The sequence below is a fragment of the Cavia porcellus genome, unplaced genomic scaffold (genome assembly GCF_034190915.1).
Source record: "Cavia porcellus strain 051 isolate PalLab524CR breed Dunkin Hartley unplaced genomic scaffold, mCavPor4.1 scaffold_18, whole genome shotgun sequence".
Taxonomy (NCBI): domain Eukaryota; kingdom Metazoa; phylum Chordata; class Mammalia; order Rodentia; family Caviidae; genus Cavia; species Cavia porcellus.
In genome coordinates, this window is record NW_026947501.1 from 69715585 (window position 1) to 69741750 (window position 26166).

A 26166-nucleotide genomic window follows, 5' to 3' on the forward strand; every position below is an offset into this window, starting at 1 on the left:
ATGAATGTGTTGAGAATAAAATTTTCTTACTTGTACAAATCCTCTGCATCACACAGTGTATTAGATATTATATCTGCAGCCCAAGACAAGTCCTCTTCACTGTGTGTGCTCCAGGCCACTGTACTCCACAGTGTCCCCACAATGATACAGTCACCAAATGACACCTCTCCCAACAGGCATCCTAGCCCAGGAGGTGCAGGACTCTGGTTCTAAGCTGGGCTGAGCAGAGGGAGGGGACATAGGGCAGCAGGGCTCACTGTCCAGCGGCCATGGCTGTGGAAAGGGAGGAACAATGTGGACACTGGGGCCTCGGGGGTGAAAGGGCAGGGTGCACAGGGCAATGTGCGGAGGGCCTCCTGCTGCTGGCACTGGGGGTCCAGAGTGAGTGCCAGTCAGGGTGGGAGTTAGCTATCATGTGGGTGCAGTTTCAGGCCTGGGAAGGCAGCACCAGAGCAGGGCCTGGGTTTTGCTGATGTCTAGATTCAGTAAGGTCTCCGAGGGCATGGTGCCAGGCAGAGCTGCAGACCTGACCACGGGTCCTGGGCACTCAGTGGCATCAGCTCTGACCAAGAAAGATGAGCTGCAGTCCGACAGCCCCACTGGGTAGCTATCCTCGTGGGCACTGCTGTGGCAGTGAGGCTCATAGGAAAATGCAGGTGCAACCTGGTTCACTTGGGCATCCATCAGGGCTTCCAGGAGGAAGTAGCACCCTGGAAGAGAGCTGGCAGGTGCGGAGGCCTGGCAGGAGGGGCTAGGGACCAAATTGAGAACTCTAGAAGGCGGGACAGTCTGCTCAGGGACACGAACTGCAATGTATGTGGGGCTTGCACAAGTCAGTCATGTGGTTGTTCCCTTAACACCTACACCCTACACAGACATCAGAGAAGAGTGAGCACCCTCTGTGTACCAGTGCGCTGGGTTCAAATCCTGCTTTACTGGCTTTTTCCCTGTGCCAGCGAGGAAGCCCCTTACCCTCCCAGGCTCCGTTTTCCTCATTCCTAATGGTAGGTAGAGTCAGCGGATCACAGGATGGGAAGAGGCTTGGGGAGCAGTCAAAATGCACAAACACTGGAAAAGGGCCTGATCTTTATGAAGCTGGCTTCTAATTTTTACCACTTTCGGCCTCTTCCAAGCCCCCCGGGGACTGAAGGTGGAGTGGGAGATGGGAGAAGTAACCACCACTTCAGGAGCACCCACTGTGTGCTAGGAACTGAGCTGCATGCTGCACATCCATTATTTCCTTTCATCCCCACTTGACAGGTGAGAAAACTGAGGCCCAGGCAGTAGCAGAGTATGGATTTGAATTGTCGCTGAAGGGTTAAAGAGCTGCAGAAGCGCCCTGATCATTGCAGGCTGCCTGGCAGTGGCTGCAGGGAGTGGAGTAAACCTGCTCTCCTGCCACAGGCTTTTGTCCTTCTCTCTCTGCCGCCTCAGTGGCTCCTGCCTAGAGGAGTTGGCATCAGGGAGACCGGGCCAGCTCGTGGGCTGCCCTTTGTGTGCAATGTGCCCTTCTAACGTTCTGACAGCCTGGAGGAAGACACAGCCCTGAGCTGTGGTGGGGTGGGGGTGGGGAGGTGGTGACATCTGAGCCACTCAGGAAGAGTGACCTCTGCACTGAATCTGGACGGCAGGCTCCCTGGCCTCACTAACCCCAGGAGGAATGCACCGAACCCAGTGCCTTCTTGGACCCCTCTGCAAATCCTAACAACTTCGAGGGGCTCACACTGGATACGGGTCAGAACTGCCCAGTCGGTGTGTGCGCATTTTAGACATCGCTTCCCAGCCCTTCCAGTAAGTTAGGACCATCTCACCCACATAGGATGGAAGCGTGTGTCCTTAGCTGACAGACTCAGAAGTTGACACCCACATCCCAGCGGACACTTTCATTTGCACCAGAAGCCTCTAAGATCGTTTCTGTAGAGGAGGGACAAAGTCAGCTGTGTGTTTTCTAAAGCCAATTGGGTCACGTGAAAAAGGAAATGCAGCCTTACATGGAGGGGCTGCAATGAATGAAAAGCAGGCGGAAATGTACGGTAATTTTTAAAAGAATATATTTCTTGTAAGCACACTTGTGGAAATATGACTGCTTACTTTAGGGTTCTGAGAACCTTAAATCTCCACCCGCCCCACCCCATTCACCCAATCAGAGAACACTGATGGGGGCAGCTTGGGAAGAGGTCAGATCTCTGTGAACATTTGATCCCCGACAAGTCTCCAGGGGCGCCTAGCACATTGCTGATCCTCTGTGAATCCTCTTTCTCCACCCATAAAACGCCTGCCCACGAAAGATGTGTCAGGGTGAGGAGAGGTGGCAGATGAAGGTCACTGCAGCACACAGCACCAAGTAGCCCACCGCACATCATCACGTGTGCTTCAGGTGGCACTCAGGGAGCATGGAGTGAACGTCACCAGTACTGCCAGGAGACTGAAGCACCAGGTGGGGGCCTGTGCTCTATACCCAGTCCCTGCCCGCCATGGGACACAGGAGAGAGATGAGAGGAAGAAGTGATGCCCGATGAGGAGCACTGCTGTCCGCCGTCTCGTTATGCAGTTCCTGGAAGGAGGACACATGCCAAGATAGTGGGATCCCAAAGCCTGAGAACCAAGTTCATTCACTCTTCTCTATCATCAGCTTACCCCGCTCTAGCTGACCAAGTCGGAAGACAGCCAAGGGCATCCCCAGAACCACTCCCCGCACCCCAGTGAGTGCATCTGGACACCTCCCCTGATGCCCACACTCTTGGCTGGACCTCAGCACTGACAGGTGTCTGCCCGTTCCAACCACAGCAGCAGCCCTGCCTCCCTGTGCCTGGCACTGGTCACTGTCATAAGAAGCAGCTCCGTGATTCCTCACTGAAACTCCCAGAGTGAGTGTTACTGGCTTACCTGCAGCCCAGACTCAGAGCACGCTGCGTGCTCTTCTTCCTGGGGTTTGGTGTGTCTTTGTGGCTACAGAATCACCAATGTGGAATACCAAGAAGCCCCGCAAAGGACACAGGCAGACCTGTCCCCATGGCCGCCTAGCCTCATGCTGTGTTTGATTTGGAGCCGGGCTGGAGCCAGGTTTTATAGTCTCTCCTCTGTACTTTCCGTTATTGCAGTGTCAGCCTGCCCAGCTCTGAAATTATGGCTCTGTCCTCAGAAAACCGCCACAGCCTCCCCCATCCACGTCAGGCTTCCAGTGCCCTTTGCAGATGCGTGAGCCCTGGTTTTCAACAGGATGACGCTGAAGGCCTGAGATATGATCAGTGTGGAAAATAGGGCTGGAGGAAACAGCCCCGGCTCCCATCAAAGGAAAAGCTCTGATAAGATTCTCTGCCGCTGCAATGCTCTTCTCACTCAGCTGACTCAGAAGCCTCCCTCCTCCGTGGCCTCTGCCAGAGTTAGCCCTGGAGGCTCCTAGGAAAGCAACCCAATCCCTCTGCTGGATGGCCAAGGCTGCCAGGTGCTGACAGCTCCTCTGAGAAAACCAAGGTAGTCCCTGCATGCTCCTTACACACCAGGAGCCAAGCAAAGCATTGTGCCAATGCCGTGGCCTCCAGTGCTCACAGTCACCATGAGGCAGCTGATTCTTCCCATTTTCCAGATAAACAAAATGAAGCCAGCCACACGGCAGTCTGCACTATAATCCCAGCACTCTGGAGGCTGAGGCAGGTACATGGCCATGAGGCCAGCCTGGACCACATAGTGAGCTGAAGGCCGGCTTGAAGTGCGTAGTCAGACCGTGACTCAAAAAAAAAAAAAAAAAAAAAATTAAGGTAAAGAAAATGAGGTTCAGATAAAGCGACCCATTCACATGGTGAGTATAATTGTTTCCTCTTGCTGCATAACTTAATTACCCCATCAAGATGATGTCCTCTGTGATGGCGTAACTAGGTAACGCCATCATGATGACGTCCTCCGTGACTACATAATTACCCCACCATGATGCCATCCTCCATGACTATGTAACTAGTTACCCCACCATGATGATGTCCTCCATGGCTATGTAATTAATCACCCCAAAATGATGACATCCCCCATGACTATGTAACTAATTACCTCACCATGGTGACATCCTCCATGGCTACATAACTAATTACCTCCACCATGGTGACATCCTCCATGGCTACATAACTAATTACCTCACCATGATGACATCCTCCATGGCTACATAACTAATTACCTCCACCATGATGATGTCCTCCAGCCAGAAGTGTAAGCCCAGGTCTCCTGGAAACTTCTTGGGGTGTCCCCAAACTGCAAATCACATGCCCCTCCCTTCCCCCAAGCTCCCTCTTGCTCAGTACAACTCATCCTCGAGGCTGTAGGACTAAGGTCTCCACTTTCTCACTGTTCACTGGCTGGAGGCCCTGCTCAACTGGGAGGCAGCGTGAGCCCCTGCCAGAGCCCACTCCCTGTGGCAGTTTGGGTCCTCCAAGCTAGCAAGGAAGGGCTGTCCCTCCAGACTGCCAGGGCTGAGTCTTACAGAGTGGCAGCATCGAGAACGTGACACGTCCTCAGCAGTGCCGTGTGGCCTAGCCTGATCACGGGGGCTGGAAGTGTGTCTCGGGCCATTTCTCTGCTTGGCTGTCTGCTTCTGGCCTTGCAGAGGTCGGCCAGATGCTGCTCTTCTGAGAGGCCTCTCCTGGCCGGGCAGGGAAGGCTGGGCCCCGCTGCGTCTCCTTCCCAGGCCATTTTGTTGTCTTTGAAGCATTCATCCTAACTCGGGAGCTGCCATCTACTCACAGGTCTGCCTCCCTTCTCAGCGGCAAGGACCCTATGGGATCAGGGCTTATTCTGTGGGTCCGTGGTAACCACAGAGGACACTTGGCAATGCTCTTTGCTGACAGCTGTGACAGAAGACACTTGTCCTGATGTTTAGTCCATTTGGTAAGGGAAACCCAGACAGGGATGGTTCTGCTTGCAGGAGAGAGGTTTGGCATAAATCTATTCTCAGTTTGGGCCACATGTGTGAAGTCAGAGTGTGGCCAGGGCCCTGCTTCCTTGGGGTGTTCTCAGGGACAATCAGCCCTGGGACCCCAGCGTCTGTTCCTCAGCTGCTTTGCTCAGATCTCTGCCCCTGTCTCCACATGGCTGCCTTCTCTCCTGTGCCAGTGTCCAACTCTGTGTCCCCTTTCTCCTCAAAGGACCTGAGTCACTGACTGGGGACCTGCCCTGAATCCGGGATAATTTCATCTTCTGATCCCTAACTGATTACATCTCCGAAGACTCCATTTCCAAATTGAGCCGTTCTCAAGTTACCATGGGGATCAAGGGGGACCAGTGCATCAGATAACACTCTTGGGTCTCTCCTCCGGTGCCCCAACTTTGTGCTGCTCACGCTCTCAGGAATCGTGCAGTTTGTGCTCCCGAGGCCACAGTCACCACCTCCCTTATCTCCATGCCCCACTCAGGGTGACCCCCCACCCCAGTGAGTCCTTCAAGGATGAGCCTCGCACTAGCTACTTTGCTTTTATTCTTGACAAACCTTTGATTCTCCCTGCTGGGAGCTGCCTGCTCTGGAGCCACTCACACTTGACCCTGGGGCTTCTGCCTCTTGTTTTGATTGTGTCCCTTCTCAGTCCGTGTCTCCCGTGGGACTCCCTGGCCGCCTCTGCAATCATCCCTTTGTTTGCAGAAGATGTTTTGTGCACTTGGCAGCAAGGGCCCATTTGCTTAATGCTCATCAAAATTCATGGGCTCGAAAAGCCATGATGAGACTAAAAATTTAAATGTGTAGGCTAAATGTTGCTTTCTTCCCTGGGAAGGCAGCGTGTGGCCTTATTACAGACAACCTCAGCGTGTTCTCGGGTAGAATGAATATTTGATAAACTCTGGGTGATTGCTCTTTATTGCCAGGAAAGCTGTCATTAGTCTCAGTCGCGCTGGTTTATTAGAAACGAGCGTGTGCAGCATGCGGGCTGCAGTCCGTGTTTCCACACAGGGCTTCGGCAAGTGCGCGCGCATCGGCAGCGAGCCAGGGTCAGGGTGAGCTTCCCTGTGTCCCCTTCCATCTCCATGCTGGCCTGCACCCCATCATCCTTCACAGTGGCCGTCACTGTGCCTGGTGCAGATGGGCACCTTTAAAAGTGCCACTGGGAAAGCTGGGCACAGTGGCAAACACTTCTAATCTCAGCACTCCAGGAAGCTGAGGCAGGCAGATCATAAATTCAAGTCCAGCCAGAGAAATTTAGCAATTTAATGAGACCCTGTCTCAAAATAAAATATAAGAAGCAAGAGTTGGTGATATAGCTCAGTACAAAAGACCTGAGTTTAATCCCTAGTGTTAGAAAAATAATTTTTAAGTACTACATGGAGTGGGGAGGTCCATTGCTCCAGTGGTGACCTGGGGCTCTGATGTCGCCAAATAGATCATCGTGTAAAGCGATCAAAATGCTCTCCACAAAGGGCGGAGAGCAAAGCCTTCGGGGCTCCACGGCTACGTCAGCCCCTGCTGTGTGTCCCTTTTGGTTTTTGTTTGTTTGCACGTGACTTTGTTTTTATAACCCTTTTAAAGGTATGAGAGCAATCTCAGCTCACAGACCACACACACACACCAGGCGTGGGTGTGGATGTGGCCGGTGGGCTGCCAAGCGCCGGCCTCTGAGTCCCTGTCCCTCCCGGGGACACTGGGCATCTTCAGGGCAGAAAGGTGCCCCAGCCGACTGACACAGAGCATACTGGCCATTCAGTCCCTACTGGAACAGAATAAAACAGTTCTTGGATACTTGCAAGAGAGATGTCAAACACTCAAAATATTTAGAAAAACCACCTTCAGACAATCTGTTTGCAGTTCCAGGCCAGAAAAGAAGTGGGAATCTTTCTCACTAAAAGCGGCTCTATTACTGGGATGACTGTCTTGCCTGGTCTGAGACCTCATGGGGGCGGGCAGCAGGGTGCCCTTGACTGACTCCAGGAATCAATATCGCCTGCTTCTCTGTTTTCTCTTCTAGAGACATCAAGCCAGACAACATCCTGCTGGACGAGCATGGTAAGCCCGTGGGGACCCCTTGGGGAAGCTGCAGTGGAAAGTGTGGGGTGCTGGGCAGCATAGGGCCTGGTGAGCAGGACACCAGGGCTGGCAAGCAAAGCCCTCCTCTGTTCCCATCCTGGTAGGTGGCATCAGCCCAGTTCCAGGGTGCAACCCACCCCAGTAAGCTGAGTTGAGCTCCTTTGAAGGTTTGTCCTCTGCAGTCATTGCTGTTCACTTCCTGGGGACATCAGGGCACAAGGGGACAGGTGTGGGAACCTGTGACTCAGAATCACTCACTGATGCTCAGTGTCCAGATGGGGAAGTGGTCCCCACTTCCAGGTCTCCTGGGCATGGAGGTCTGAGTGGGCCTGAGATACTGAGTCTCCACTGCTCTCCCATGAGAGTGACATGGGTCCTCCTAGGAACCCATCTGGGGCAGTGAGGTGCCGTCTTGGTGGTGTCCCAGGCAGCCCTGTCCTACCTCAGTGAGCTACCGCTCCAGTTTTTGTGTTAGATTCCGGGGTCCAGTGGTTTGGGGTCTACTCTGAGGACTGGGGAGCCACAGAAGAATAAATGTCCACTGGGGTTTAGAGCAATCGCTGGAGCGGATGGATGGAAAAATGAGCCAGCATGAGCAGATCATTCCCATCCGAAACCAGGTGTGTCACCTGCCAGGGCCCCCATAGCAGAGTCCCAGAGCCTGGAGATGGGTTTTACCGCACAAATGTTCATTTCTGGCACCCTAACATTTAGGAGCCAGCGGAGGTCATCTTCCCTGTATCCTCACACGGGTCCCTCTCCACAGTCTGTGATCTCATCCCCTCTTCTTCTAAGGACACCAGGCAGATGGCACCAGGACTGCCCTTGTGACCTCCTATTAATCCTTTAATTAAATACTTTATCTCCAAATATGGTTCCATCCCAAAGTGCCGGGCACCTGGGACCCAGATTCCAAAACACCAGTGTGGGAGGAAAGGATCAGAAGCAAACAGAGGGCGGGGTGGCCCAGGCCCCAACAGGCTCCCCTGGGTCTGGCTCAGGTCCTGGGTGGCGCTCAGGGTGAAAGCTCTCCAGCTGTGGCAGGGCAGGGTCTTCTCGGTGGACCAGGAAGGCATCCTGAAGGCCATTCCTGCTCTTTCTGCTGACAGCTCCAGCTCTCATTTTCAGACTTTCCCCTGCAGGTGAAACACAGCCAGGTGTTTTCTCCAGAGCCAGCCAGGGGTTCCCCGGGACCTCTCAGCTCACGGAAGCGCCTGGGCCAGAGGTCAGGTGAAAACTCACAGCTGATATCTTCAAGCTGGTGACTGCACAAGGAACATGACAACTTTTAGGTTCCTTGGCAAGAATCTAGTTATATGCATCTCTGGTCATGCTTGTTGGGTGCTCTCCGTGGAGTGGAATGCGGAGTGGTCCCATTGCTGTCCCTAACTGGGTCCCGGGCTAGTGAGCCTTGCTGCCAGGGAAATACAACATTAAATGTGAGGCATGATCAAAATATACAGTGAATGTTTAAATTTTATAAAATATGTTTTATAGTAAGAGTCACATTGGCCTAGAGCCCCCTCAGAGTCCTCCCCTCAGTTCCGACACTCATCCCGTTGTCCCTGACCCTTTCTGGAGCAGTTCTGGAGGTGTTCTTTCCTGGGTGTCTCTATAGGGTGTGAGCAAAAACACAGTGAGCGCTGCTGCCAACCGCCAACAGACAAAGGCAGGCTGTGTCCTTATCTGCCTTGTCCACGGCACCGCGCGACTTCCGCCTCTTCCTCAGGGTTAAAATGGTCATGAAAGGGAAGATTTTTTAAATAGACTGAGGACACCCAGGCACCCAGAACAGAGCAGCTAAAGACACGCAGGGAAGAGGACTCCAGAACTGCTGCGGAAAGTGGCCAGAACAACAGGATGAGTGCATTCAAGGCAAAGATGAGGACTTTGAAGGGGACTCATGGCTCTGCATACTTTGTTGCAATACAGTTTTTCTTAGCTTAAACATTCCCTGTCCCTTTGGTCACACCTCATAAACGCACTGTTTTATCATCAGGCTCAGACTTGCCAGTTACAGGAAGTCCCCACATCCTCACAGCCCTCCCGGCTCTGATGTCTGCTTAGGTTCCTGCTTAGCTTTCAGGTGGATGTCCGGATTTAGGATGGACACAAGCAGCAGCCCATCATCTCCAGGTTGTGGAGTGAAGGGCTCTGGCTGGGCCCGGCTGGCTTTGCTGCCAGTGTGAAGGTCATCTTGGTTTGGGAGGCAGCTTCGCATGTGCAGGCTGGACTCACTGGTAGACCTGAGGGTCAGCTGTCACTGGTGCACAATGGTCTTGGCTGGCTCAGGAGGCTCAGCCCTGCACCTCCCACTCAGGCTCTGGGGGACTTACCTTGCTGGCCTTGTCACCACCCCACAAAAACAAGAGCAGGGTGTCTTGGTTACTTTTCTCTTGTTGCTGGGACAAAATACCTAACACCCAAAATGAAGGAAGAAAAGGTTTATTTAGCTCACTGTAGAAGTTTCAGTGCATAATCAGCTGGCTCCAAGGCAGGGTGCCGTGGCACTGGGGCCACAGTTCAAGGGATCAGCCAGCAAAAGAGGGTGCAGAGCAGGCCTCTTTTCGTCCCTTGTACTGTATGCAGGCCACCCCTTCCCCCCAGAGCAGATGTAGCACACACAAAATCTCTTTGCCCTCTTTTGCACAGGCTGAGAGTGTTTACAAAGTGAGAACCCTGGCTCCCTGCTGAGTCTCTTAGTTAAACTTCTAAACTCCTCAAGTTGATGCAGTGTGTCAACCATAACACAGGGACAGCCATATCGTGTCACTGGCCACATCCCAGTGGACACAGCAAGTCACATGGCCAAGCCCAAACTCGGAGGAGAGCACTGCTATCTCGGAGGAGAGGGTGCTGGTGGAAGACACTGATGGAGACAGCAGGGACCGTGGGCACAGGTGGGCTCTGGGTCTTTTCCTCTCAAAGTGCTAAACTGCATCAAAGACAGCAGAGAGGGCGATCAGTGCCACAAGGGAAGCTTGACATCAGGCCCTGTGTCTCCAGTTCAAAGCTCCATGATGGAGGCCACACTGGGTCTTATTCCATCCCCTCCCTATTATGGAAGTGGTCCCTGCCTTGCTGTGGCAGACCTGCCACCAGCCGGCATTGAGCCTGTGACGGCCTGCACAACCTCTGTTGCCAAGGACCCCGTGCTCTGGGGTGATGGTTCCCAGTATGCCTGCCCATCACCCGCTGAGCATCAGTGGGTTCCACCCAGGACCACCCCAGCTCCCTCCAACTATCTTGCTGGCAGAGCCCTGACACTTTTATAGCTCTCAGGCCACTCTGAGGCCTACTCCAGGCCTGAGGCAAGATGGGAAGCCTGAGCAGGTGGGTGCGGCCCAGCAGGACCCCTTCTGGGCCCGGGAGAGCAGGAGGCATGAGGAGACTGAGCAAGTGGGGAAGGAGGGCTTCCAGGGCAAGGCTCGCCCTTGTTGGATCCTGAGCTGTGGGGGTCCAGGGAGCCTCACAGGAGCCCAGTCTCTCCCCACAGTCTTGCCTGGGTGACACCGCGGGGTGGGGGGCACAAGCTGACCTGGATCTGGACAGCTTCTGTTTCCGAACTGCAACAAGCCACATTTCCATTGACAACTGGCTCCAGGTCTGTTGGCCTTGCCGCACCCCCACATTTCCCATTAATGCACTACATTTCAAGATGCTCGTTAATTGGGCTCTAGTTTAGCATGCCCCTGCATCTGCTGGCAGTACATGTGAGGAATTTAATGACGGTGCCCCAGAACGACTGTGGCCAGCAGCATCAACAGCCTTCCTCCCTTGTCAAAACGTTTTCTAGGCTGCTCCCCGGCATGCCAACAGGAAGAGACTGGGAAATTTTAAAACTGAGCGTGTGTTGTTGACAGTGTATCAGATCTAGGGAGTGGAACAGCAAAGGGGAAGCAGGGAGCCCCAGACGAGGGGGCAGAAGTGTTTCTACCAGGTCTCAGGAGCCAATGGTGAGCACTTTCAGTCTAGTGGGGTCCCATGAGTTTGGGGGCAAGGTGTAGAAGTGGGTTAAAGCTACCCTGGGTGACACTGGGAAGGCTGAGATGCTGGTGAGAAGGGAATTTCCAGCTGAGTACAGACCCAGAATGGGAGGCCCTGTGGCCCCAGCAGCCATCCCGTGTTCCCTAGAGCTACCATGGCACAGTCCCACAAGCTGAAGGCTGAAGCAGCAGCACTGTGTACCTTCTTGCAGTCTGAAATCCCAGGTTAGGGGTCAGCAAGGCCCTGCTCCCTCTCAAGGCTCAAGGAAGAACCTGTCCCAGACCCTTATTCTCCCTTCCTGTGGCTTCTTGGCACACGGCAGCACAAATCCAGTCTTCACATCATGCTGTCCCTGAGTGCAGGTCTTTGTTCCAAGGTCACCAGTCAGATCAGGTTAGGGGCTGTTCTAGTACAACCTCATCTTAATAGCACCTGCCATGTTATGTTTCTATCTGGAGGTCCCCCAGCGGCCTCATGCGCTCCTAGGCAGGGCTTTTGGAAGTGGGTTAGATCATGGGAAACCCATAGAGAAACTGTTAGGAGGAGATGGACCCTGGTTGGGGAAGGCAGGTCACTGGAGGTAGGTGGACCTGGAAGGGTTTATTTCCCTCCCTGGCTCCTCCCTGTCTTTCCAATTTCTGGCCACTACGATGGGAGCAGCTCCCCTCCACCAGGCCCTTCCACCACACCCTTCCTGTCTTGGAGCTAGCCCACCATGCACAGAAACTTCTAAAAACCTTGAGCCCAAATAAACCTCTCCTTAAATTATGAGGGTCGAGTTTGATGTTCCAGTGATGAGAAAGTGACTAAGACATCCGGTGGCTCTGTTTCCAAACAAGGGCACATTCAGAGGTTTGGGGTGTGCAGTAGATGGTGGAGGGCATGGTTCTGTCTATAGCATTGCTAACTTTCCTCCACTGGATTTGGATGAAGATGAAAATGAGGAGGGGGCCAGTAGAGGCCAGGGTAACTTCCCCACTGCCGATAGAGGCTTGGGTTTGCATTAGAGCCCCGACCCTGAAACGTGGCACCCCCGGAGAAGGAGAGCTGCCCAGTAGGACACAGTGAGACAGTTCCAGACAGCTCAGCTTCCCCAGGGGTTGATTGACACTGGAACCTTGACCGTGGCCTTCCCAGGTTGCAGATGGTAAGAAATGTGGGTCCATTGTAAGCTCCCAACCTGCGGTCGTAGCTGTCACAGCCACCTGCTGTGGCCTAGGGGGTTCCGTGAGGAGAGGTCAGCTGTGTGCTTCCCCGGATGCTATTGTGGAAGCCACAGTGAGTATTCCAGCCCTTCCCCTCCTGTTTCTGCTGGTGCTGGCCCTGATTTCAGCTCAGCTGGATGCGGTCTATCCTAGGCAGACCTATCTAGTGCTCCTGGGCAGACCTGGCTTCTCAACGCAGTTATTCGGAGAGGGTTCCTCCTGCACAGCAGTGCAGAGAGCAGTGGTCCTGCTGCCCTGTGCCCTGGCAGAAGTGGTGCCATGACAGGGCTTTCCCAAAGAAAAGGCTTGATGAGGCTCAGTGAGGGATGCCACAGGGAAATCTGCCTGGGCTCAAAGTCCAGCTCTGGCACCTAGCTGGACAGTCAGTCCCCCAGCTGCTCATGCCATGAAAGGTGACCAGAAAGTGTTCAACCAGGTGACACCTGGAACCTGCTCACCCTTGGATTCTCTCCTGAGAAGTGGCCTCAGCTTGGCTGGCACGCATCTCTCAACAGAGCCTAAACCTGGCCCAGACCTGAGCTGTATGGCGTCAGATTAGGGGTTCCTGCAGTCCTTGTGACTCAGAAGGTATCAAAGAAAGGGGCAGGAGAGATGCAAGTGCTGAACGATGGTGTCCAGGGTAGCACCTGATGGAGTCACACTAGAGGAGGTCACGGTTGGGAAAGAATGAAACTTGAGAGACACAGAGTCAAACCACGTGCCTGGCATGGACAGGGGACAGGAAATGTGTCAGTGCAGTGGCCAGGGCCTCGTCAATAACCCACTGGCACTGAAATCCAGCCAGATGGCCTTGAGAACCACAGAAGTCAGGAAAAATTGAGAGGAACCCAAAACTCCTGAGCTGTCTCAGGCTCTTGGAGGCTGGTGGTGCCCATGGGGACTCAGATATGGTATAAGTAGGGGCGGGCTTTACGGGGGGGGGGCAGTGTGTCCAGGGGACAGTGCTGGAAAGAGTAGGGATGGGAGGATCCCTCCCAAATCTCAGCAGAGGGCTCAGGACTGCCTGTGGTGTGGGCTCACTGTTTACCTAAGGCACGCTGCTCTCCAAGGCCCAGTGTTCCCGTCCCATGGCCAGGACACAGGCAGAAGGCCAGTCCAGTAGAACAGAAAGCATCCCAGGCTCCCCTTATGCTTTATCAGACCAAGGCTTGTTCTGCAAGCAGCCAGTCCTCCTGCTGCCGGAACCAGGAGGGCTCGGATCGGCTTTGCATGGAGTCTGATTGGGTTTCTTTCCCTTTGCTGTGGTTCTGCGATAAGCCGGCTGTGATCTCCGTGAAGATAAGAGGGAGGGAAGGGACAGTTCCGGGTGATGCCAACGCCACGGGGAGGAGGGGCAGCCAGTGCCACAGGCCAAGTGGAGGCCTCGGAAGCACAGTTATTTTTAGAAGTGAGTTCAGGGGAGCTAGGGACACCAGAGCTGTGGGCAGGCAGCTGCGCTCACAGCTCCATTGTCCCCTCAGGTGGGCTTCCAGATCCTTCGTTTCTCCTGACTGCAGGCTCAGGCATGATGTGACCCCTGTCCTCAGCTGAGATGCAGCTGGGGTTCAAGTGAGACTCTCCAGATTCAAGCATGATGCCAGAGGATGCTGGGGAAGCAGACCGCTGCCCACGGGTGTCCAGGCCCAGCTCCTGATCCATTCCTCTCCGGGGTGCTATCTCTGTGCCCACCCTATAGGCCCCCAGGGAGACCTGGCCCCATCACAGTGGCTTCCAGAGGGCAGATCTGGAAGGAATCTGTTCCACCTCACCAAGGCAGGTCACTCAAGGCTGACTGTCCCCTCCAAATGGACCTCGTCCCCTTCCCGGCAGAGGCCTGGTAGGTCCCAGGTGGCTGTGTCAGGCTGCCACCAGGCCCTCATCCATTTGATGAACCAGGACTGCTTTTGCAGGATCTAGCAGGAGAGGGGAAGCGAAGATTCTCAGTGGACAGAGATCACTGTTGGTGCCTCGAGGAGGGACCCGGGAGTGATTCTAGGAGGTTCTGGGTGCTTCCTCCTGGATCTGTAGGGAGGGTACTGCCACTCGGAGTGTCATAAACTGATTCAGGTCATCAGTAACTGCAGCCCCAATAAGAGCGTGTGGGATCTCACCCTCCCCACTCCTCCTCCAATCCCATGACATGCATCGCTGAGCAGGTTCAGCCCCGTCCCCCACCACCCACACTGAGGGTCGGTGCTCGGCAAAGAACACAGCACAGAGGAGAAAGAGAGCTCTGCCTCCAGAGCTCGGAGCTCCTTCTCCTGCTGTTGCACAGTGTCACAATCTTCATGCTCAGAAAACAGTCCAAGGTTCAGCTGCCTCTGGCCCAACCCTGAACCACCTGGATGATTCTAAGATCACAGGAGAGGAGCCTGGCTCAGTCATCTGAAAAAGTGACATTGCTACCACCTTTGGATGAAGTGTGGTCCACTCCTGTGAGCATCATGCCGTCCCCGCCAGTGAAGCATGAAGTAGCTCATTTTGCTTGTGAGGCCTCTTAAGTTCAGCCTGTTATTTGGTGGTTAGTTGGTCAGTCAGGAACACCCCCATGCATCTCTTTCCTAGGCCCAGCCAGTGCAAAGGCCCTGGGGCCATAGACGTGAACAAGGCAGGGCTTCTATCCTCAAGAGTATGAGCAAGATGACAGACAGAGAATGGTGACATCAGGATAGGAGTGTCAGGATGTCCCAAAGAGAGGCCCAACTCTGCCTGATGTGCACTGAATGCCATGTCCCTCTGAATTCACGTGGTCCTGATCTCTGATGTGATATTTGAGGAAGGGTCTCTAGGAGTAACTGATTTGAGCACAGGCATGGCAGTGGCCCTGTGGTGGGATGTTGCCCTTCTAAGGGAATGAAGGGACCAGCAGTCATTGTCTCCAGCAGGACCCAGCAGAAGAGCAGCACCTGCAAACTGGAACGGATTCTTAGCCCATCCCTGCTGTATAACAAAATACCCTACCTGGGGCAGTTTATAGAGAACACAAGTTTGTCTTGGATTGGAAAGTCCTAGAACATGGCACCAGCAGGTTCTGTGTCTGTGTTCACCACAGCACCTTGACACCATGTCCTCATACAAAGGAAAAGAAGGCAACTGGGCAGAACCAGGAGCAACATTATAAGGGCTTCAAATCCGTTCACAGGCAGAGACATCGCCACTGAAGACTCCGCCTTGATCACTGTGTGGCTGGCGATTGGCGTTCAGAGCAGATCTGAATGGACCCAGGCACAGGGCACAGACCACAGCAGGGACCTCACTGAACACCCAGCCCAGCACCACCTTACCTTAGACTTCCTGCCTCCAGAGCTTGGAGGAACCAAGGTCTGCCACTTCTGCCACCCGACCCACAGCAATCTATTACAGAAGCCAAACAGACAGGGTCACAGAGCGAGAAAGCACCCTAGAAGCGTGGTGGTAAAATTCCTGTGGGCAGAAGCGTGCCGGCATCTGTCAGTAACTAACGTAACCCATGGACCAGGTTTTAACGGGGGAGCACAGCTGGCTGGGTACAGGAGAGGGTGTGAATTCCAAGTGGAGTCAGAGGGGGGGTGAATCTCCATGCAGGAGAGAATCGTGTCAGAGGATGAGACGCAGAGTGTGGATCACTGGCTATCAATACTTTCCCAGGAATGTGCTAATGGGTCTCACAAATTGCCCAAGTTCCCCTCTCTGGTTTTGGATGTTTTCAATGTAAGGAAAGCAAATGGTCTAACACTCAGCTCCTGTCTGCACACTTGCTAATGCATTTCCATCCCCCTCAGAAGGAGCTCAGGTCACCTGGGTGTGACTCACCAGCACGGGCCTGGAAGTAAGCCCCAGTGGTGTGTGGCCATAGCCACACCTCTCTACACCCCAATGGATGTGTCTTCTAAAACTGGCTGGGATCTGTCTCAGGTTCATTCAGAAAAGTAAATCCCTGGGGACTACCCAAAAGTACTGGAAAGACAGGAGAATGAGGGGGAACCAACACTAACAGTGCAACAGCCACACGTCTGTTGGGGTTACACCAACATGGCCCCAGATAAATAGGAGGGTGGAACATGAGAGAGAACCCCTAAGAAGACCCACGTGTATGTGGGACCAGATGGTCCCTACTGCAAGTTGTTGGGGTGGATGAAATTTCAGTAAATGTTGCTGACCCAAGTGGCTACGGGTTTGGGACAAACAAAATCAGAATGCTATCTCATGCCACAGACAAAAGTGTTGCAAGACAGAAACATAAAATGGAAACAAAAATTACATAAGTATTATAAGAAAATACAGGTGAATATACAAAATCTCAGAGTGAAGACCTCTGGAAACTGGAAAGTTATAATAAAAATAGCACTTAGAAACTACCAAGCAGGGGCCTGGGGATTTAGCATAAGCGCCTTCCTGGCAAGTGCGAGGTCATGAGTCCAATTCCCGACACCTAAATAAGTAAATAAATAAATAAATAAGACTATCAAACTAATGTATTGTTTGCAATTTCTAAACTATATAGCAAAAGACACTAGAGACAGAGTCAAAAGGAAACACATTTAGAGAAAACATCAGCATCATACATAACAGAAAAAAGTAAGTGTGTCTTGCAGATAAGGAGCTCAGATTTAAAACTGGCCCAGGTCCCAGACAGGGGATCCATGGTAGAGGCTGGCCACAGGGAAAGTGACCGGCTGGTCAGCAGGGAAACACCACTTCCCACCGCCTGATTTGTACCACCTATGAGCTCTGATCATGACTAGTGCAGGTAAAAGTTTGGAGAAATGCCCTCATATTCTGTTTGTAGCACCATAAATCACAACTTTTTGGAACATTATCTGTATACCCCTGGTCCCAGCAATCCCATTTCTGGAGATTTACCTATTGAAGCAAATGAGCCAATACTTAAAGATACACCTGCGACTGCTTGTTGCTGCATATTTAACACCAACACAAACAATTCAGCAGAAACACCAGAAGCAGATCGGCTACTCACGGTAGCAGCAAAGCGCTGCATGCATCGGACACAGCCCTGCATGGCGACACTTTGCAAGTTCAGGTCCACAGTTCCTTACTTGAAATTTTTGGGGGCATAATACAGTGATACCTCATTTCATGAACTTGATTTTTCCCACCATTCTGGTAGTAAACTGAGTTGGATGGGAATCGAATCAAATTCAATGGTTAGGTTCAGTATCTAGTTCAGTTTACGACCAGAATCATAGAGAGAACTGAGTTTGTGAGCCAAGGTACCACTGTGTGTCATAATGATAATTAAAAACAATATGTGTCCAACATACACCATGTAATAATATCTTAAAGTAATATGTATTCTGTATTATGTGACCCCTAGTAGGAACTGGGAAGTGTGCCGTGTAATGTAAAAATGCATTAAGATTTCTATAGCAAAACATGAAAGTCCATGAAGAAATGGAAAAGTAAAACTTCAGCTCAAATGTTATCACCAAATAAATTGTACGGGAAATGGATTTAGAGTGAACGGGGATGGTAGTGTTCTGGGGTGGTTTGCCCTTCCAGAGTGCATGGGCTGGAGCCTCAGTGGCAGCGTTAGAGGTGGCAGAACCTGTGAGATGTGGGGTGGTCACTGGTGTCATTACCTCAGGAGGGATTAAGCCTGCTCTCCCGCAGCGCATTAGCTCCCACAAGTGTCAACTGAGGTCCAAGAACAAGGCTGTCCCCTGCACCCCTCTCTGCCTTCCTGTCCTGCCACATGGCCTCCCCCTCCAGAATGTGCTCCTTCCAGGAACCCCTTGCCCTGCGTGACACAGCCAGGGCCCCTCTCCAGGTGTGGAACAGACCACGTCACTCAATTCTAGACTTTAAGCCCCCAAAACTATAAGCCAAATAAACTTCTTTTCTTTGTGTGTATACAGCCTCAGGTATTGTGTTAGAGCCACAGAAAATGGACTAATACACAGCCTAAGGGACTGAGAGTCTGTCTCATAGATAGACCTGTGTGTGCTGACTTGCTAAGATGTCCTTAGGTAAGGGCATATGTAATTTGCCTAACATAGCTAAGGGCAAATGTAATTTTTTAAAGACTGAATCCTAGATACGATCTCATTATTTAAAAACAAACTCAAGTTCCAAGACATGTGGATGTGTGTTTGCAAAAGCACAGGGAAAATCATGGAGAGGCGACATTGACCAGTGTGATTAGGTGGGGTAGAGAAGGCACATGAGGGCGGGCATTGAACAGGGACTCAAAGACGTGTTCTGTGCTCTTCGATTTGTAGCAGGGAGCTGGCATGGTGCAGACGCCAAATGTTCTAAAGACAGGAAGAAATGAAAGAAAAGCAAAGCCAAGTTTGAAGGCCCCAGAAGCCTCTCACAGTGCTAGTGTGAGTGCTGTGTGCGGCCTGGGCTGCAGCAAGGTTGTGGACCTTCTGTGTATTGGTTCAGAGAGGTGAAGTGAGAGGGCGCCAGGCGGATTGCGCACCTGGCTGGAGAAAATGGTTTTGAGCCATGCTTTGGCAGGATGACAATGCTATGGGCAGCAACCAATGCTTCCCAGCAAATACCAGCTCTGTCGCACACCTGAGGAGAATTACAGATGATTATGCCGTAGAAGCTTCACTGCCATGTGTCACCTGGAGCCCTGGGCTGGTCCCCAGCACAGCCACTTGCACACACTTTGTGCTGGCAGCTGAGCCTGCAGCGTGGGGCATACATGTAACACCTGATGTCTCCCCATGTGATTACATCAAGCACGCTTCTCTCACAGGCCTCCCTGTCCTCTCTGCATGCCCCATCATACCTGCTCAGAAGGTGTCCTCCTGCCTTTTGGAGGTGCCCTCCAAAGTCCCCCAAAGCCAATTTTGTGTATGCCACCTGCCTACGAGATGTGATGCAAAACTACAGTGAATGTTTATATTTAAAACAAAAATTACAATAAGGACACATTACCATTAACCTTCTTCAAAATACTCACTCAAAGCACTGTGACTATTTCTGTCCATTAAAAACGTTGCAGTGTGTCCTCATCCACCTTACTACCAGAATCTAGCATGGATAACTTCTGGCTCTTCCCCAAAGCCAAAATGACCATGAACAGTAAATGTTTTGATCAATCCAGGACATAGAGTCAGCCACTGAAATGGCTCAAGCAGGAACACTGAAATGACACACAGGATTTGGAGGCAGATTTATGTATATTAATAGGCACTGATTAGGATCATTCCCGAAATATCAGGCCCTGATTGCTGGTAGAATAGGGCTTATGTATAGGACTCTATCTATCTATCTAGCTATCCTATATATTCATGGATGTCTAGGAATAAGCAGGCAGGAAGTATAGAGGCAGGATGGCTTGTCAATTGGGGGTTGGGTCTTACAATATGCATCGCCTGACCAGCCATCTCTAGGAAACAGAAGCAACCAGAACTGCAACAGGAACTGTTACCTGGGCAACTAAGAAACTGAAGTGTACTCGCTGGGGTGGGGGCTGAATCTTCTGCTACACCATAACAGTGCAAATAACACATTTGTGAATGAGGACTCCCAGAACTGCTGCAGAAAATGGCGAGAATGATGGGATGGGTGTGTTCAGTGAGAGGAGAACTATTCTAAGAAGAATTCATGGCAATGTGTCTTCTACTGTAATAGTTTTTCGCATTTGAACATTCACTGTATTTTTGGATCACATCTCATACACATTGCAAAGACAATGCACAGAGTTGGTAAAAATCGAGCCAGCCTTTGCTGCTGGTGTGGTGAGAGACAATGCAGGGTAACCACAAGTACAGCTGTTATTAAAGGCACTGCTTCCTTTGATATACCAGCTCCCCTCAGGGAGCAAGCGCTGAGGTGTCAGGGTTTTCCTTCCCCTCCCCTTCCTTCCCTTCCTTCCTTCTTCCCTTCACCCTCTTTCTAGCCCACATCCCCAGCTTCCTTCCTCCTCCTTCCCTCCCATCCATTCTTTTGTGATGCTCCCAGCTGATCCAGCCCCACTGGCTGCCATCGCTTCGGGGCTGGATGGAAGGTGGAACCAACTCCACTGCTCCCCACTAAATGCACCAATCTCTATCCATGCCCAGGACCTCACTCGCCTTAGCAGAAGCAGCTGCACAAGCTCCTAGCTCCCCCTGCCCAGCCAGAGCCCACTCACTGTTGTCCTGAGCAGAATCCTGGGTTGCTGCCTCTTGCTTGTTCACATCAGTGTCTCTCAACATTTTACCCATATATTTTTAAATCCCTGCCCCTCAATATAAAATATATTTACAAATAATATACACCCTAGCACCAAATTCACATTCTAAAATAGGCACAATAAATAGATACTTTTTTTTTTTTTTTGGAACTAAGGTTTGAATGCAGGGCCTCCACCCTCATATCGTCATATCCTCAGTCTCTTTTTAAATTTTGAGACAGAGAAATCCAGTGGAGGCTCGGAACCCCGCCCCAGTCTGGCAGAACTCTCTCCCTTGCCTGGGGGCCAGGCCGAGGCTTCCTGTCAGGATCAGTGAGTGAGTCCAGCAGAGGCAGGGAATCCCGTCCCAACCTGGTGGAACTCTCTCCCTCACCTGGGGACCAGGCCACAGCTTCCTGTTGGGATCAGTGAATCAGGAGGGCACAGGGAATCCCTTCCCAGCCTGGCAGAACTCTCTCCCTCGCGTGGGGGCCAGACCGCGGCTTCCTGCTGGGAACAGTGAGTCCAGCCAAGCCACAGAACCCGTCCCAGCCTGGCAGACCTCTCCCCCTCACTTGGAACAACACTTGAAGCTCAAAAATACAGGAAAATGACAAAACAAAAGACCAAAATGCAATCTCAAACATCCAGGCCATCCCAAGAAAGCCTAGGAGCCATGTGCATAGAAGAAAATATATGCCACATACCTGAAATATCTGAAACAATAGTAACTGAAATAAAGAAGCAACTCTGGGAAGGCTTAAAGGAATTCAAACTAGAAATAATCTCTCAGGTAAAAGAAGAAATGATAAAAGAAATGAAGGAGATGCTGAACATATCTAAAGAGGACACAGTTAAAAAATTGGAGGAACTAAACAAAAGGATAGAATCCCTGGATGAACAATATAAGAAACAAACAGAATATATAAAGCAGATGCAAAGAGATATACAGGAAATCAAAAACTCCACTGAAAGTTGTAAAAACTGCCTCAATGAATGTGAATATAGAATTTCAGACCTCGAAGACAAGATTGCAGCCAGTGAACAGGAAAGGAAAGATCTTTTGAAAATAACAAGAAATTAGGAAATAACAATTCAACACCTGCAAAATGACACAAAGAGGAACAACATAAGGTTGATAGGGATAAATGAAAAAGAAAGGGACAGCATAAAGGATGTCAAGAGGATATTTAGAGAAGTAATAGCTGAAAATTTCCCAAACATGAGATTGGAAACTGATATCAAGATCAATGAAGCATATAGAACTCCAAATAGCCATAACCAAAATAAAACTACATCCAAACACATAATAAGGGCCATCCCAAAATTGAACAAAAAATAGAATATTAAAAGCTGTCAGAAAGAAAAGACAGATCACCTATAAAGGAAACCCTATCAGAATCACAGAAGACTTCCCAGCACAAACAATAAAGTCAAGAAGAGCATGGAGTGAAGTATTTCAGATCCTAAAGAAAAATGATTTCCAACCTAGACTGACGTATCCTGGAAAACTGTCTTTCTAAATCAATGGAGAAATAAGATACTTCCATGACAAAAAACAGCTCAAAAACTACATGATCACCAAGCCAACCCTGCAAAGAATACTGAAAGACAGCCTAGATACATTTAGGAAAAAACCACTAAACAAAGCAGACAATTAAACAGAACAGAAAGATAAAGATGCAACAGCAGAAAGATAACATGTCAACAATAAACCAATATATAACAGTTATAACTATTAATATAAATGGCCTCAGTGCACCAAAAAAATAAACAGATTGGCAGAATGGATCAAGAAACAAAATCCAAACATATGTTGTCTACAAGAAACCCATCTAACCCAAAAGGATACTCACAGACTGAAAGTCAAAGGATGGAAAACAATACTTCATGCAACAGGAACCCAAAAAAATGGGGGTGGCTATTCTGTTTGAAGACAATGTGAACTTCAAGCCAATAATGATCAGAAGGGATAAAGAAGGTCACTACATACTGGTTAGGAGAAAACTCCAAGACGAAGAGATAACTATCTTAAATATATATGCACCAAATACCAGAACACCCAATTATATAAAACAAGTACTAACAGAAGTGAAAAACTAAGTTAGCAGTAACACAATTCTAACAGGAGATCTTAACACACCATTGACACCAGTGGACAGATCAACCAGACAGAAAATCAGCAAAGAAATAAAAGAACTGAATCGCACCTGTGAACAAATGGACTTAATAGACATATACAGAGTATTCATCCAACACCAACACAATACACATTCTTCTAAGCAGTACATGGGTCATTCTCTAAAATAGACCATATATTAATTCACAAAACATATTTAAATAAATGCAAAAGGGTTGAAATTACCCCTTGCATGCTATCGGACCATAGCGCTATGAAATTAGAAATTAATGATAAAAGATACTGCAAAATTCCCACTAATACATGGAAACTGAATAACACACTCGAGTAATCAGTGGGTTACAGAGGAAATTAAAGAAGAAATTAAACAGTACCTACAAGCAAATGAACACACAAATATAACTTACCGGAATCTGTGTGATGCAATGAAAGCTGTCCTCAGAGGAAAATTTATTGCACTGAGTTCACACATCAGGACAACAGAATGAATACAAATAAATAACCTAATGTTACACCTCAAACATCTAGAAAAAGAAGAGCAAGTCAAGCCCAAAGCCAAAAGAAGAGAAGAAATTATAAAAATCAGAGCAGAAATCAATGCAATAGAGACTAAAAAAAAAAAACAATCCAAAAAATCACTGAATCAAAGAGTTGGTTCTTTGAAAGAATAAATAAAATTGGGGAGCCCCTAGCCAACCTTATTTTAAAAAGGGAAGAAAAAGCTCAAATTCATGCAATAAGGAATGAAAGAGGAGAAATCACTACAGACCCTACAGAAATACAAAGATCATCAACACCTATTTTGAAAACCTCTACTCTCAAAGGTTTGATAACACAGAGGAAATAGACAGATTCCTAGAAGTATATGAAGTACCAAAGCTAGATCATGAAGATGTAAAACTGCTGAATAACCCAATTTCTATTAATGAAATCAAAAACGTAATTAAATCTTTACCTACAAAAAAGAGTCCAGGCCCAGACGGATTCACTGCAGAATTCTACAAGAAATACAAAGGAGATCTAATGCCAACACACCTCAAACTCTTCAATGAAATTGAAAGGAAACCAATCCTTTCTAAATCATTCCTAGAAGCAAATATTACTCTAGTATCAAAACCTGAGAAGGACCCAACTGAAAAAGAGAACTACAGACCAATCTCCCTAATGAACACAGATGCAAAAATTCTCAATAAAATATTGGCAAATAGGATGCAGCAAATCATCAAGAAGATCATACATCATGACCAAGTGGGAGTCATCCCAGGCATGCAGGGATGGTTCAATATACGTAAATCAATAAATGTAGTACATCATATCAATAGAGCCAAAACTAAGAATCACATGATCATTTCTATAGATGCAGAAAAAGATTTTGATAAGGTCCAACATTCATTTATGATAAGAACCTTGCAGAAAATTGGAATAGATGGTCTTTACCTCAATATAATAAAGGCCATCTATGACAAACCAACAGCCAATATCATACTAAATAGCCAAAAATTGAAGGCCTTTACTCTAAAATCAAGCACAAGACAAGGATGTCCCTTATCACTGCTCCTATTTAATATAGTACTGGAAATACTAGCCAGAGCAATTAAACAAAAGAGAGAAATAAAATGTGTAAAGATAGAAAAAGAAGTTAAGCTATCATTATTTGCAGATGACATGATACTTTATATAGAAGATCCCCAAAACTCCATTGAAAGACTCCTAGATACAATAAATAAATTCAGTAATGTAGCTGGATATAAAATCAATACTCAAAAATCAATAGCATTCCTATATGCTAACAACAGTCACAGAGAAATAAGAGAAGACACACCCTTCACACTAGCAACCAAAAAAAAAAAAAGAAATATTTAGGAATTACTCTCATGAAAGAAGTGAAAGACCTATACAGGGAAAATTATAATACACTGAAAAATGAAATTGAAGATGATCTCAGAAAATGGAAAGACATCCCTTGCTCATGGATAGGAAGAATAAATATTGTGAAAATGGCCATTCTCCCAAAACTTTTATACAGATTCAATGCAATCACAATAAAAATACTATACCTCATAGAACTTGAGAAATCACCCCTAAAATTCATTTGGAGTGAGAAGAGACCTAGAATAGCAAGGACAGTTCTAAGCAGCAAAGGCAAGGGAGGAGGTATCACAATCCCTGACTTGAAGTTATACTACAAAGTAACCGTAGGCCGCGCCTGGCCATAGGTCTGCAGAGGAGGAGCTGGGCAGATCTGGGGTGCCCTCACTGGCCTCTCTGCGTGTCTGGAGGACTCTGGATATCTGTGCCCAGACTGCTGGAGTTCCCTCAGGCTTCCAGGTGCAGTGAAGGAGAGAGGTGGGTTTGAGGCTTCCACATCAGCCTCCCCATTCCTGGCTTCACTTGGAGACCTGCTGAGCTCCCCATAGGTGGGCTGGCCCACACTACCAGCCTAGCCCAGCCTGTTTAGCTGCCGCGCCTGGCCATAGGCCTGCAGAGGAGGAGCTGGGCAGATCTGGGGTGCCCTCACCGGCCTCTCTGCGTGTCTGGAGGACTCTGGATATCTGCGCCCAGACTGCTGGAGTTCCCTCAGGCTTCCAGGTGCAGTGAAGGAGAGAGGTGGGTTTGAGGCTTCCACATCAGCCTCCCCATTCCCGGCTTCACTTGGAGACCTGCTGAGCTCCCCACAGGTGGGCTGGCCCACACTACCAGCCTAGCCCAGCCTGTTTAGCTGCCGCGCCTGGCCATAGGCCTGCAGAGGAGGAGCTGGGCAGATCTGGGGTGCCCTCACCGGCCTCTCTGCGTGTCTGGAGGACTCTGGATATCTGCGCCCAGACTGCTGGAGTTCCCTCAGGCTTCCAGGTGCAGTGAAGGAGAGAGGTGGGTTTGAGGCTTCCACATCAGCCTCCCCATTCCCGGCTTCACTTGGAGACCTGCTGAGCTCCCCATAGGTGGGCTGGCCCACACTACCAGCCTAGCCCAGCCTGTTTAGCTGCCACGCCTGGCCATAGGCCTGCAGAGGAGGAGCTGGGCAGATCTGGGGTGCCCTCACCAGCCTCTCTGCGTGTCTGGAGGACTCTGGATATCTGCGCCCAGACTGCTGGAGTTCCCTCAGGCTTCCAGGTGCAGTGAAGGGGAGAGGTGGGTTTGAGGCTTCCACATCAGCCTCCCCATTCCGGCTTCATTTGGAGACCTGCTGAGCTCCCGATAGGTGGGCTGGCCCACACTACCAGCCTAGCCCAGCCTGTTTAGCTGCCACGCCTGGCCATTGGTCTGCAGAGGAGGAGCTGGGCAGATTTGGGGTGCCTGCATCGGCCTCTCCATGTGTCTGGAGGACTGTGGATATCTCTGCAACCAGGGAGGGTCCACAGGTTCCTGAAGCACTGCAGCCTGTGGTGAGTACCCTAACCCAGCTGCGATTGAAGAACTGTGGAGCTTCCAAGGGGCAGGTGGGCGCACAGTGTCCCTGAGGCCCAGCTTGTCTGGAACTGCGGAGTTCTGAGCAGGCAGAGGAGGGCCACTGGTTCTGTAGGCCTAATGGCTTGGGGTAGCGCGGCGCCAGAGTCTCAGTAGCTCCAAACATAGAAGGGGATTTTCAACAGATCCTGAGGAAGCTTTCAAATAACACTTGAAACACAGAAATATAGGAAAATGACAAAACAAAAGACCAAATTACAACCTCAAACCTCCAGCCCATCTCAAGAAACCCTAGGAGCGATGTATATAGAAGAAAATATATCCC

General features: G+C 50.0%; 1 protein-coding gene across 1 annotated transcript in view; it reads left to right on the forward strand.

The window, feature by feature from the left end:
- Stk32b (serine/threonine kinase 32B) overlaps window positions 1–26166 on the forward strand; it is a 336180-nt gene that overhangs the window by 248833 nt on the left and 61181 nt on the right. The window contains exon 5 of the mRNA XM_063230171.1: window positions 6936–6973. Coding sequence (XP_063086241.1) covers window positions 6936–6973 — 38 coding nt within the window. The remainder of the gene's footprint in view (window positions 1–6935; window positions 6974–26166) is intronic.